The 12,442-nt window shown below is 47.8% G+C and overlaps 1 protein-coding gene across 1 annotated transcript in view; it reads right to left on the reverse strand.

The window, feature by feature from the left end:
• Positions 1–7,959, reverse strand: part of RARRES1 (retinoic acid receptor responder 1) — a 32,967-nt gene extending 25,008 nt beyond the window's left edge. The window contains exon 1 of the mRNA XM_090273226.1: positions 7,614–7,959. Coding sequence (XP_090129352.1) covers positions 7,614–7,898 — 285 coding nt within the window. The 5' untranslated portion in view covers positions 7,899–7,959. The remainder of the gene's footprint in view (positions 1–7,613) is intronic.
• Between the last annotated feature and the right edge of the window lie 4,483 nt (positions 7,960–12,442).

Here is a 12,442-nt window from a genome sequence, read left to right on the forward strand (position 1 = left end):
CTGGGAGTGGTCAGGGCCTGGCCCCGTTTCCTGTTCCAGGTGCCCAGGTGTCCCAACACTCTTCCAGCTACCTTTGTTCTCATTTAGAAATATTTAACGTTTGTCTCTTGCAGGACCCTATGCTAGCACAGTGGAGGAGATAAACAGATGTACTGGCTTCTGCCCTGGAGAAGACACACACATGCAGAGTGGAAATCAATTAACTGTTGAGGAGCAAGCAGAAAGCAGCCCCCAGCCAAGTACCAGGACGGGTGTGGAGGGCAGGCACTTTCCAAGGTAAGGAGATCACCTGGGCTGCAGAGATCAGCCAGACAAAGAGGAGGGACAAGAGCTGCCAATCCTTGAATACAGTCGCTTGTCCACCAGTGGTCTTGCATGAGCTCACAGCCACCCGGAGCTGGATGTGGTGGGCTGAGTAATCACCCCCAAAGGTGCCCATGTCCTAGTCCCTGGAACATATGAGTGTTACTTTACATGGCGAAGGGGACTTGGCCAGTGTGATTGAGTTAAGGATCTTGAGATAGGCAGAGTGTCTTGGATTATCCACAATATACTCACAAGGGTCCTTACAGGAAGGAAACAGTAGTATTGCATTCAAGGGATGCTTCTTGCTGGCTTTGAAGATGGGAGATGAAGATACAAGCCAAGATGTGCAGGTGGCCTTTAGCAGCTGGAAAAGGCTAGACTCCACTAGTCTCCAGAAGGAATGCTGTCCTTCTAGCACCTTGATCTCAGCACAGTGAGATCCATTTTGGAATTCTGACCAGAATTATAAGAGAATAAATATGTGGGATTTCTTTTTTCACCTACCAAATTTCTGGTAATTTGTTACAGCAGTGAAACTACAGGTTCAAAATTACTTGTGATCCTAAACGTCCTGTTCTGTGTGGGCATGTCCCCTGGGGTCACCATGGAATGCATGTGTCTCATACACAGCAATGGTACAGAATCCCTTTTCATGACTCTACTGAGTGGAAACATCCTGAACAGCCATAAGTAACCCAGAGAGGGAGGGAATCTACTATGGCTACTCTCCCCAACCACTGTGGGACCAGCTCCACAAAAATCTCTTCTACTCAGGCGCCCTTGCAAAGGCAAATAAATGCCACGGCTGCATAAACCTCTAGGGTGAATCATTGCCAATATGTTGAGTTTAAGGGTCAGCTTGGATTTGGGAGTGTGTGTGTGTGTGTGTGTTTAGCACTCCATGTCTTGTTAATAGCAGTCGTTTTAGGGCTGAGTATTTACAGTTGCTCTTCAGCAGAACCACCTAGGTTCTTCAAGGAAGAGGGTGCAGCCAAGCCCGCCTCCTGGTCCTGAAATTCACAACCTACTACCAGTGGTCTTTATTTGGGGCCACTACCAATGCTCTGTGTTCACACCCATCCTTGGCTATGACACCACGTGTGGCAAGACAAGTGGGAAATGTTGTAGGCTGGTAAAAAATGTGATTCAAACGCAATTTTTTACAAGCTGGTTAAAGGCATTCCTACTTGCTAGCTCAGCCAGGAGCAGTTGGCTTGAGTGACCAGGGCAAAGTGCCAGGGAGGCCACGTGCTATGTTTACCCCCAGGGCCAGGTGGCCTCTTTCCCACCGCATGCTAGCCCCAGACTCTGCAGCTGGAGCCTGCAGCCCAGGTGGGTGCTGTGGTGGAAGGCAGGGCGGAGGCCGTGGGTGCACCTTTGCCATGTCAGGAGGAGCAGGGCCTGGGTGGAAGGGGGGCAAGCCCCAGGGCAGTGAGGGCAAGGAAGAGCCGGAATTCATCTTTCAACCCGCACCCCCACTGCTGTTCTTTCACCGGGTCTGTAAAAGCACTTAGGAGCCTTCCTTGCGTGAAAGTAAACATTATTGCACTTCAGTATTTTATTACTGATCCTCCCCCCTCCATAGTCACTGTGACCTGTTCCATTCTCCAGTTTTTGCTTAATGTATTGCTTTCCTATTCTTATGAACAATCATCTCTGAATTATCGACATTAATGGAGAGAAGACTTCAAGAAGAGCAGCAATTAGATGAATTATGTGGTATTATAGTGCTTTATAGACTGAAAGGTGATAAAGAAAGGCTTTTCTTAGTAGGGTTGGTGGTCACCTAACTGCCTTGTGGCTCAGAGGACAGGCTCCAGTCTGCCATCAGCCACAAGGACAGGTACCCACAGGAGTCAAGACAGGAGCCCAGCCTGCCTACTCCAGGGAGGCTTGGTTTTTGACAAAAGTAATTTGTTTTGCTCCCAAACTTGCTTAAAACAGGTATACTTATTACCTCATCGCATAACTAAATGTTATGTAAACTGGTGAAGCGTGAGCAGCAAAAAAGATGTCGTGTCCATGAAATCCAAGTTATATTATGCTGTAGAAGAAGTCTAAAACTCTTACTGTTGAATTGGGTATGGGTGAGTCAAGATTGGACAGGAAGGCCCTGGCCAGGCAGCTCAGTCAGTTAAGAGCATCGTCCCAATATGCCAAGATTGTGGGTTAGATCCTCAGTCAGAGCACATACAAGAAGCAACCACTGAATGCATAAATAAGTGTAAAACAACAAATTGTGTGTGTGTGTGTGTATCCCTCTCTCCCTCCCTCACTCTAAAATCAATAATAAAGAAAAAGACTGGGCCCTGGTTGGTGTGCCTAAGTGGATTGAGCACTGGCCTGTCAACCAGGAGGCCGCCCGTTTGGTTCCTGGTTGGGGCACATGCCTGGGTTGTGGGCCCGGTCCCCAGTTGGGCAACCACACATTGATGTTTCTCTCTCTCTCTTTCACTGATCTCTATAAATAAATTAATTAATTACTTAATTAATTAAACATTTTGAGAAGAAGAAAAAGATTGGGCAAGAAAAAAGATGGAAAATGAAAAGTAGAGCATTATGCACTGTATTCTTTGCGAGTGCTCCCTCTGCTGTAAGTAAACCAAAACAGAAATCACATATCCTAATGGGTGTGTCTTCTTGCTAAAGAGACTGCAAGATATGCTAATTAAATAGCCTTAGCCCTGTAACAGAAAATAGGTGATACATTTACATTTAAACTGATTTTAATTTAAATGGAAGCAGTTAGGGTATGAGCACAACTTTCCACCACACTTCCGTCAGTTATTTCAATTACGTGTCTAACTACTGGTCCAGTCCAGGCCAGGCACTCATTCCCTTCCATGGCCAGTCCCCAAATACTAGCTGATTCCTGAATGGGGTAATGCAATGAATTGTGTGCACACGGAGATCTCAGCCAGTCTCTCTACATGTCAGGAATGGTCTGGTCTCTCACCGGCTGCTCAGGGCAGGGGCCTGTGGTCCCAGGGCTTGCTGAGTGACCAGAGGAGACTTCTCTAAGTGTGAGGGGCAGCCTTGAGTGGTGGGGAGTGGGGCTGACCCAGAATACTCTGGGCAGTATCAGAACTCACAACACCACTCAAAATCGCCCACCATTGATCCTGAAGCTGTGCCATGTGATATCAGAAAAGTAGCTTCCTTGGGCATGGGCGGTCAGGGTATGGCCAGGAAGGAGATGGCATCAGGCAGGGGCAGTGAAGGAACAGAGTCCAGGTCTGTGACTTCTCCCTGCAGTTGGTAACCAAAACAAAACAGGATGCTCCCTTGCTCTTTCACCTATTAGCACTGATTCCTTCTCAATACAGCATTCCTTCACTTATCGCGGGTATTACGTTCTAGACACCTCTGCCATAGGTAAAAATCCATGAAGTAGGAGCCTTACATTTATTTTAGTATTTATATATATTTTAAGGCTTTATAAATCCTTCCCACACACTTATAAACCGTTCCCAGTCCCTTATTAACCTTTTCCACACTTTTATAAACACTACTTATGTTCTTAAACATATTCTACACTCTTAAACCTACGTAACTTTAACAACATACGTATACAATACCGCAAAATCCCGCAATATAGCAAAAAATCCGTGAGAAATAATTAAATATAATATTTTTTAAAATCCTGCAATACAGTGAGGCTGCGATAAGTGAACCGCGATATAGAGAGGGACGGACTACTGTACTTAATTGCACCACAGCCACTAATTACTGCATTTCACCACTAGAGGGCACCAGTGTTTCTATTGTATAATGAGGGATTCTTGCAAAACCAAGAACTCAGAATCAAGGAATTTCGGAGCTGGGAGAGATCTTAAAAATCATTTGGTTCACTGGCTTTCAATTTTGTTTGGCAAGAACTGCATTATTCATAGTGACATATATATATATATATATAAATAATTTGAAACATTTTGAGGCACTACTTACCCTTATTTCTGCAAAGCACCCTAATAGTTTGTATTCCAAACTATCACAATAAAAACAAACAAAAACCCACAAAACAACTGCAACCTCCTGAATTGATTCCATAACTCACTATTGGGCCATTAGTTCAAAAACTCTGAGTTGGTCCCAGCCTCTCATCTTACAAAGGGACGTGCTGACCCTGAGGACGTAGAGGGATCCCTACCACCTGTACTTCTTTCACCCACCCAGCCACCTTCTCACCCTGGGGTCAGTCCTGGATGCACGACAGACACTGTGCAGCAACTGAGCACTCGCTTGGAAAATGAACTGATTGTATAAAGAATGCAAACCTGAGTCTTAGGGGACCTACCATTTTTCACTTATCAGTGCTATGGCTGCTCTTGCCATTGAAGCAGAAATTCCTAAGTCACTACATTGAAATCTTCATGTGGGTGGTGTCTCTGCTCCTCATTAAAGCAGCAGAGGGACTGCTAAACTGAATTAATCTCCTACGCCTTCCTGATGATCCCACCCCAATCTGAATTAGCCATAATATCTAGCCCAGTGCTTGGCACACAGGAAGTGATCAAGAAATAACTAACGGATGAATGGACTGACCCTCAGTATAATGGTAACTCTCATTTTATACTTTACAATTGATACTTTTATTGCCTTATAGGGCTCTTACAAATAACTGGTGTGGTTTGCAGAACATGAATTATTTCCATTCCAAGTGAGAAAATACTCGGGGAAGACTTATATGACCTTCTGCAGGTTGTGTGGCTCCCTGGAGGCAAAGAGAGGGGCTGGACTGTGGACTCCCTACAACGCCCCACTCGCTGGCCCCCGTATTCTGGAAGGAGAGTTCACAGCAGTTCCCGATAGGAGCCAGCACTCATTCTCCTCTCCGCCACCTCCTCCTCTGCTTCTGCCAGCCCCAAGGATCCTGGCATGCTGCTGTCACAAGTTTAAGATGCACCCTGGCCCAGGCTGCCTTGATCACCCTTGGAGGTAGGCCCTTCTTTAGTGACGATATTTGGAGGAGGCAGAAAAATGGAGGAAAATAACCTCACTGAATTCCTGGGAGAAACTGAAACCGCTTTAGTCTCAAGATTCTTGGCCCTGAAAGACACTAAGCTTCTTTCCTTGGCTCTTTGATTGTAAAAGGGAACTATTTTTAGAGGAAATGTAGAGGTAAACCAGATAACCATGGAAGTTATCCTTTCTTAGGGCCAATGCACTGGACTCTTTCACTTAACTCCTCCTCCCACTCATGCATACCTGCCTCTAACTCATTTTTTAATATATTTTTAGAAGAAGTCCAAACATATTTAATTCCACGTGACTTCTAATTTATTGACTGATAGATACCCTCCACCCCTTCCTTTTGCTTTGGCCCACAAAGAGGATCCCTTTAAGATTCAGGAGTAACTACTATTACAGATGAAAAACAGTAACTACCAAACATTCACATAATGGAATTCTACTCGGCCACAAAAATGAAGAAAATTTCCTCCTTTGCAACAGCGGGGATGGACCTGGAGAACATTATGCTATGTGACATAAGCCAGTCAGAGAAAGACAAATACAGCGTGCTTTCACTCATATGTGGAATCTAATGAACAAACTGAACCAACAAAGAAAATGGGGACAGACTCATAGAGGAAGAGCAGGATGACAGCTATTGGAGGTGGGGGGCAGATAGGAGATGGAGGGATGGATCAAAAAGGAAAAAGGACCCACAGACATGGACAACAGTGTGGTGACTGCTCGGGGACGAGGGGTATAAGGGGCTAAATGGTAATGGAAAAAAATACAATAAAGATTAAATTAGAAAAGTGCCCTGGCTGGTGTGACTCACTGAATTGAGCGCTGGCCTGTGAACCGAAAGGCCCCAGGTTCAATTCCTGTTCAGGGCACATGCCCGGGTTGTGGGCCAGGTCCCTGGTTGGGGGTGTACGAGAGGCAGCCAACTGAAATTTCTCTCTCACTTCGATGTTTCTCTCCCTCTCTTTAAAAAGGGAATAAAAGAGATTAAATAAAAAAGAATTGACCAATAATTTATATTAAAAAAAGAAAAAGAGTAACAGCTCTTTTTGGAAGAGAAAAGGAATTTTTAAAAATTCACTCAGGTTTTGAGAACTAGTTTTTTTTTGTGTGTGTGATAATGCCAAGTACTTTATTAATTTTTTTATAGCCTTAGAAGAAGAAAAAATTCCTGGAATTTAAAAAGTGGCTGACATTGGAGTGTGCTTTTCTGTAGGGAACCCCCTGCCCATAACCAGGAATGCCCTTGTGGGGCTCTGGGAGGTGGCTGCTCTCTCCTACTTTGATATTAAGTTCTAAAACTTTACTCATTTTTCTGAACTTTTTTCCTCTCTGAGACAGCAATGATTGTTAAAACAGGTGACACAAATAGGTTGTCTTTTCCTAGGAATAATTTGATTTCATCTTTGAGTAAATGTAGCCACCCTAGCTGCAGATTTAAATCTTTGAGGGACCAAGTCAGAGCCTCCAAAGGCCCTATCTACCCCATGACTGTGTCAGACACCCGGTGGAGAACAATCCTCTACTAAAATCCTACTGGCCCTCTTTAAAACTCTACCTATTTACACGCTACACTCAGTTCTAGATATTTTGAGGCTGAGTCGGCAGGCTCTGTGGGATATCTGGGAATTCGTGGAAAGAGAATGGTTATTATGGGGGCAGATTTAGTGTCGTTCTGAAACTTTTGCAATCTTCTGTTTGATGAAGAGATCAAAGTAGCTCTACAAACACAACACGAAATGTACAGCCAGTGTCTGTAATCTGTAACCAGCAAGCTGGAACGTTCTCATTCAATCTGTTCACTTAGAAAACAGCCCCGATTCACTCACTCCCATTAGATTAAAGCAGATACCAGGATCACCAAGGTTCCTACACAGGCAGATGTATAAATTCCAACCACATCCTGAAGCCCTCGCACGGTGGTGGCCCGCAATTGACAGGCCAGTCTAATCTGTCTGCGGCCCAGCGTGGGAATTGGCTTAGAATTTGAATTTGGAAATCCCGCCCAGGGTGCCCCCAGGCAAGATCAAGGCTTGCCTTTTGGGCCTGTTCCTCAGTATCCCCAAACACCTCTTTCCCAGGTATCGGAGATACCCTTTGAAAAATTTATAGCCTCGCAAATGCCTGAAAGAGCCAGCCAGTTTTCTGTGAACTCTGAGCACCGGTGCGCACCTTCCACGCCCTCGATGCTTCAGGTGCACCGAGGCACCATCCGTCCCAGTCTCCGCCGCAGACCCGCGGCTGGGCGGACAGGCGCGCGCACCAAAGCGCCACTGCCCGCACGGTGCGAGGGCGGGTGTCCGCTGCGCCCGCGGTGTCGCTCCGGCACTCACCCATGCGCGGCCCTCCTGCACCGAGGACAGCACTCGCAGGGCGCTGGGAGAACCCACGCGGAAGTTGAAGTAGTGCAGCGCTGCGCGTGCCGCTTGCTGCAGAAGCCCGTGCGGGAATTCCGCGTCCTGGAGCCACCCGGAGTCCTCCGGCCCTCCAGACCCCGCGGGCGCCGCCGCTGCCACCACCCCCTGGAGGGCGAGCAACAGCAGCAGCGCGAGCAGCGGGGCGACAGGGCGTGGGCCCCCGGGCCCAGGCGCGGGCAACGGTTGCTGGCGGGGCTGCATGAACGCGGCGGGCTGGTGCGGCGCTTGACGGGCTCAGGCTCGGAGCCGGCGATGCTGGTGCTCGAAGAAATAGGGCCGCAGCGGGCCCCTCCCCTCCGCCCCCGGGCGGCCTGCTGCAAGGAGCCCGGGTCCCCGATCGGCCGCGCCCTCTCGGGGATTCCCGGGGACCTTGGACCCCTGTGCCCCGCCCCACTCCGCCTAAGCAACCGCTGTCTGGGCTCGGAGCCGGGACGCGGCGGCGCCTCGGCAGCGCGGGTCCGGGGTGCGAGGCACGGCCGCGTGCGCAGGCGGAGGCAGGGGGCAGTGGAGACTCCTCCCCCCAAGGGAGCGCAGCCCACCCGGCGCCACTCCACGCTGAGCCCTCAGTCCAGCTCGCGGACCCAGCTTTTCTGCCCTGCGGTTGCTGCGATTTCGAAACAAGGTTTCACCGTCAGCTCTCCGTGGCTTGGCGCTGAGATTTCCCGAAGGGTGAAACTGGGGCATTGATGGGGGTCACTGAAGCACAATGACCTTAGAAGTGGGACGGGTCACTGGAGAGCTGGGGCTGGAGAGGAGGCTGCAGTTGTCAGTGGGGCAGTCAGATAAGGACCAAGAGGACCCATTGGCCTTGGAAACAAGTAGGTCATTGATGACCCTGGTGCGAAGCAGATTCAAAGACTGCGGTGGAAGCCGGATTCCAGAGGCGTTAGGCATGGACGGGACTTTGGGGCACTGAAGGCAGCGAGGGAATGTTGACGGCTCTTTTTAGACACGTGGCAGTGAAGGGGTGAGACGGCCATTGTTTTTAACCCACGGACAAGAGAGAAAACCCAGGAGAGCCAGGGGTTAGAGGACAGAGCTGGTACTGCTGGGCGTTCCCAGCATCCATTTTTCCATCTCTTTTCATTTTGTTCAGGGGTCCACTCCTCTCCAATACCCGCTGACTCCTCCAAAAACCACTGTGGAGCTAAAGGAAGTTCCTTCTCTTTGCCAAGGACTCCTTCAGACTGGGCGTTCGTGATTCTGGATGGGATGCTGGGGAGAAGGCTGAGCGATGATGAATGGATGGGGATGGGGGTGCCATCTGAAAATATCCTTCCTCCCCCACTTCTTCCTATGGATGTTGCCCATCTCCTGCCTGACTTTCCTTGCTTCTGCAGATATTTATGGGACACCTGCTCTGCTAGGCCCTAGAGACAACAAGAGGGACAATCTTGGAGCACACCTTCTAGGCAGATGGGGCCGACAGTAAAACAGGCAGGGAAATGTGTCCTGTATTGGATTTGGATGCAGTTACCTCCAGTGGAGATAATTCAAGCCCAAAGGCGGACGGGGAGTTGGGAGGTGGTTACCATTTTAAATAATGTGGTCAAGGCAGGCCTCACTGGGGAAGTGCTATTTGAGTAAGGAGCTGAAGGAGATGGGCAGCCAGCTGGACATGTATGGAAGAGCCCTGTAGGCAGAAGGAACAGCAGGTGCAGACACCCTGGGACAGGAGTCCACCGAGCATGTTTGAAGAAGAGCAAGCAAGTGCAGCTGGAGGGAGGATACAAGGGAAAGAGTATCAGGATGAGAAATCAGGGGATAATGGGGGATGGGGCAGATCATGCAGGACCCTGTAGGCCTTGTCGTAGCTGGCTGTGCCACCTGGAAGAACACTCCTTTCTTGCCAGCAGCCAGAGAATGAAGCCCGTTTGAAGAATGACTGGGCAGAGAGAGGGGAGGAGGCCTGGGTTCTTGACGATATTGTTGAGTGCCCAAATCAACTGATCCTGGAGCTTACTTCTTGTTGTTTAAGCTCCTTGAAGTTAGAATTTCTGTTTCTTGCCTTCAGAGATAACCTAACACTGATAATTATCTCCTGAGAACACCGTCACCTTCCCCTCCAAGAGATTTTGGTAGTAGGCTTCTTGAGAATCTATTACCTTCAGGTCTTATAAAGATTAATTTTTCCTTATTTTATTTCAGTGTTTTGCCCTTTGTGAGTGTTAGGCTGCACTGTGAACTATTCAGTGGTGTGGGGTGGGAGGTCACAGTGATGGTTTGGTGACATGGTGGTTTTGGAAGGGTTAAGGCTCTCTCTATCCTTTTACACAGCTATCTTCAGCTGTTGGGTTTTTATCCATAGACTTGTTGCAGATGATTACAGAATGGCTACCATAGCTCCAGACATCACATCTGGTAGGTAGCCAGGGTGGCAGGAGAGCTCTATGTCACGCACCTGTTTTTGTTTTGTTTTGTTTTGTTTTTCCATTTGGGAAAAAAACCTTTTCCAGAACCTCTTCTCCCCAACCTTTCTCCTCAACAGACCTTCCCTTATATCTCATTGGCTGGAACTGGGTCACATTGGCAAAACTTAGCTGCAAAGGAGGCTGGAAAGCAAGTATCTACCTTTTTTTCAGCCTCTGTAATAGTGGTCTGGACTATAATGTTGGCTACATATAATGAAAAATCAAATGACATTGGATTTAAAAAGAGAAACTTATGCGTTACATGAAAGAAGTTGGGATGGGGGTACTGCCCAGGTCCATAAAGTTGTCAGGGGCCCAGGCTTTTTCCAGATCTTTGCTCCCACACCCCAAGGGTGTGCCCCCTGTCTTAGGAGTCCAAGGTGGGCTCTAGCTATCAGCAATGGACTTCCAAGGAGTCCCGCAATGCACTGTTGCTTATATCTCATTGGCAAGAATTTAAGTTATATTCTTAGTTGAAAAGGGGGCTGAAAATGCAGCCTTCATTCAAGGAAGCAATGTTCCAGAATAGACGTCAGGATTTTGTTACTAAGAAAGAAGATTGTGCCTTACGTTGGCACCCCAGAAGCAGGCCCGAGACGAAGACTGTGTGCAGGTGATTTAAGAAGGAAACACCCCCAGAAGAAATCAGTAGGAGGAGCGTAGCAGGCAGGGATCTCAAATATGAAGGGGAACTCCACCTGATCTACAGGAAAGCTTTGTAATGCAATAAATTACATCTTAGAGTTGTCCGACCCACCTCAGACAAGGAATCTGGGCTTACATACTTCTTTGTCCATCAGTCATTGGCTAAGGGCCAACCTGGGTGACAAAGCCCGGGCACTTCAGGCTCTCTTTATGTGGGTACAAAGAGACAGAAGGGCACAAGGACAGCCCTCCTGAGGAGTCACTGGTGCCTCATGTTAGAAGCAAAAGGACACCAGATGGTGGGGGCGGAATCCAGGAAAGGGGTCCCAGGGATCCAGGCAGAGCCCCCATGAGGTCACTGCAGGGAGAGTGGATGGTGGCAGACAGGTATCAGTTCCCATCATTGAGGCTGGGAAGGGGTGGGAATGGTGATGGGAGCATTGGGACGTGGTGGTCAGAATCCCAGAAGTCATAAGCAGGAGGGAAGACAGGCACACCAGGGGAACGCGTGCCATTGTGTGAGCACAGGGAACTCTTCCAAGGTCCCTTGTTTACATAGCAATAATAACTACAATTGGGCAGGTTGACATTGATCAAGAACATGTTTAAATTATAACATTCATTTTATAAACAGATTTTCTGTAGAGTATTTCCTTTGCCGAGAATTGTCTGTTCACATCCTTTCTCTACTTATCTGTGGAGTGTTTGCACTTCTAACTGATTTGCAGGAGCTCTTTAAATACTAGGGAAGTAGGGCATTGGTCTGGCATGGGTACCACTAATGTTTTCTTCTCAATTCATATATGATGTTTGTGTGCATGGATTGGTCCACCTTGCTCAATGCCATGAGCGTGGGTGTTATTAACTGCACAGCTCTGTCCTGAAGGCCTGGCCTCCAGCCCTGGTCTCTCCTCCTTGGAGTCAGGGTATTGAAGACTTCTCCCTGCTGCAGAGAGGGAGGTCCTGTTGAGCTGGGGCTGGTCCCCAGCCTTTGTGCAGAAGTAGATGTATCCCCACCAAGTGTGTCACCTGTGTCATGTTTCCTAGTTCCTTACTCAGTACTCAGGTTATCATGAACATTTTTATACAGAGGACTTGGTTTGCATTTAAGAAACTTAGTGGAATAAAAAAAACTATAGTGACTTTCAGTCATATGAAAAGATACTCAGTACAGAGGGTGAAAGAGTAAATGGCCACAACCTTTTTGTTGGGCTATTTGCAATGCTCATCAAAATTATCAACGTACATACCTCCTGACCCAGCAATGCTACCTCTGGAGTTTATAGTAACAATAAACTCACACATGCACACAAAGAAGTATGCACGAGAACGTTCATCTCTGCGTGTGGTTTGCGCACTTCTCAAATACCAACACCTCATTCTCTGTTCTTCATTCCTACAACAGAGCCTGGCACACCATGGGCACCAATACCTAATTTGGGGGAAAGGGTGAAGAGTAAGAGGCTGGAAAAAAATCTAAGTTCCATGGTTGAATAATTATGATAACCCTGTTACTGTGCCAAACCCAGAAGCAATTTGGTTTCTCGTCTCCTGACATAAAAGAATTTAGTTCAGGGACACCAATCATGAAAAGAAGATGTATTTCAGCTCTGCAGAGGGTAGAAACTCTGGGAATCAGAGCCAGAGAGTCGTACCTGCCTGTGAATGCCCAGGCTCTCTATTGGGGTC

Source organism: Furipterus horrens, unplaced genomic scaffold (assembly GCF_987537825.1).
Source record: "Furipterus horrens unplaced genomic scaffold, mFurHor1.1.pri manual_scaffold_1, whole genome shotgun sequence".
NCBI classification, from domain to species: Eukaryota; Metazoa; Chordata; class Mammalia; order Chiroptera; family Furipteridae; genus Furipterus; species Furipterus horrens.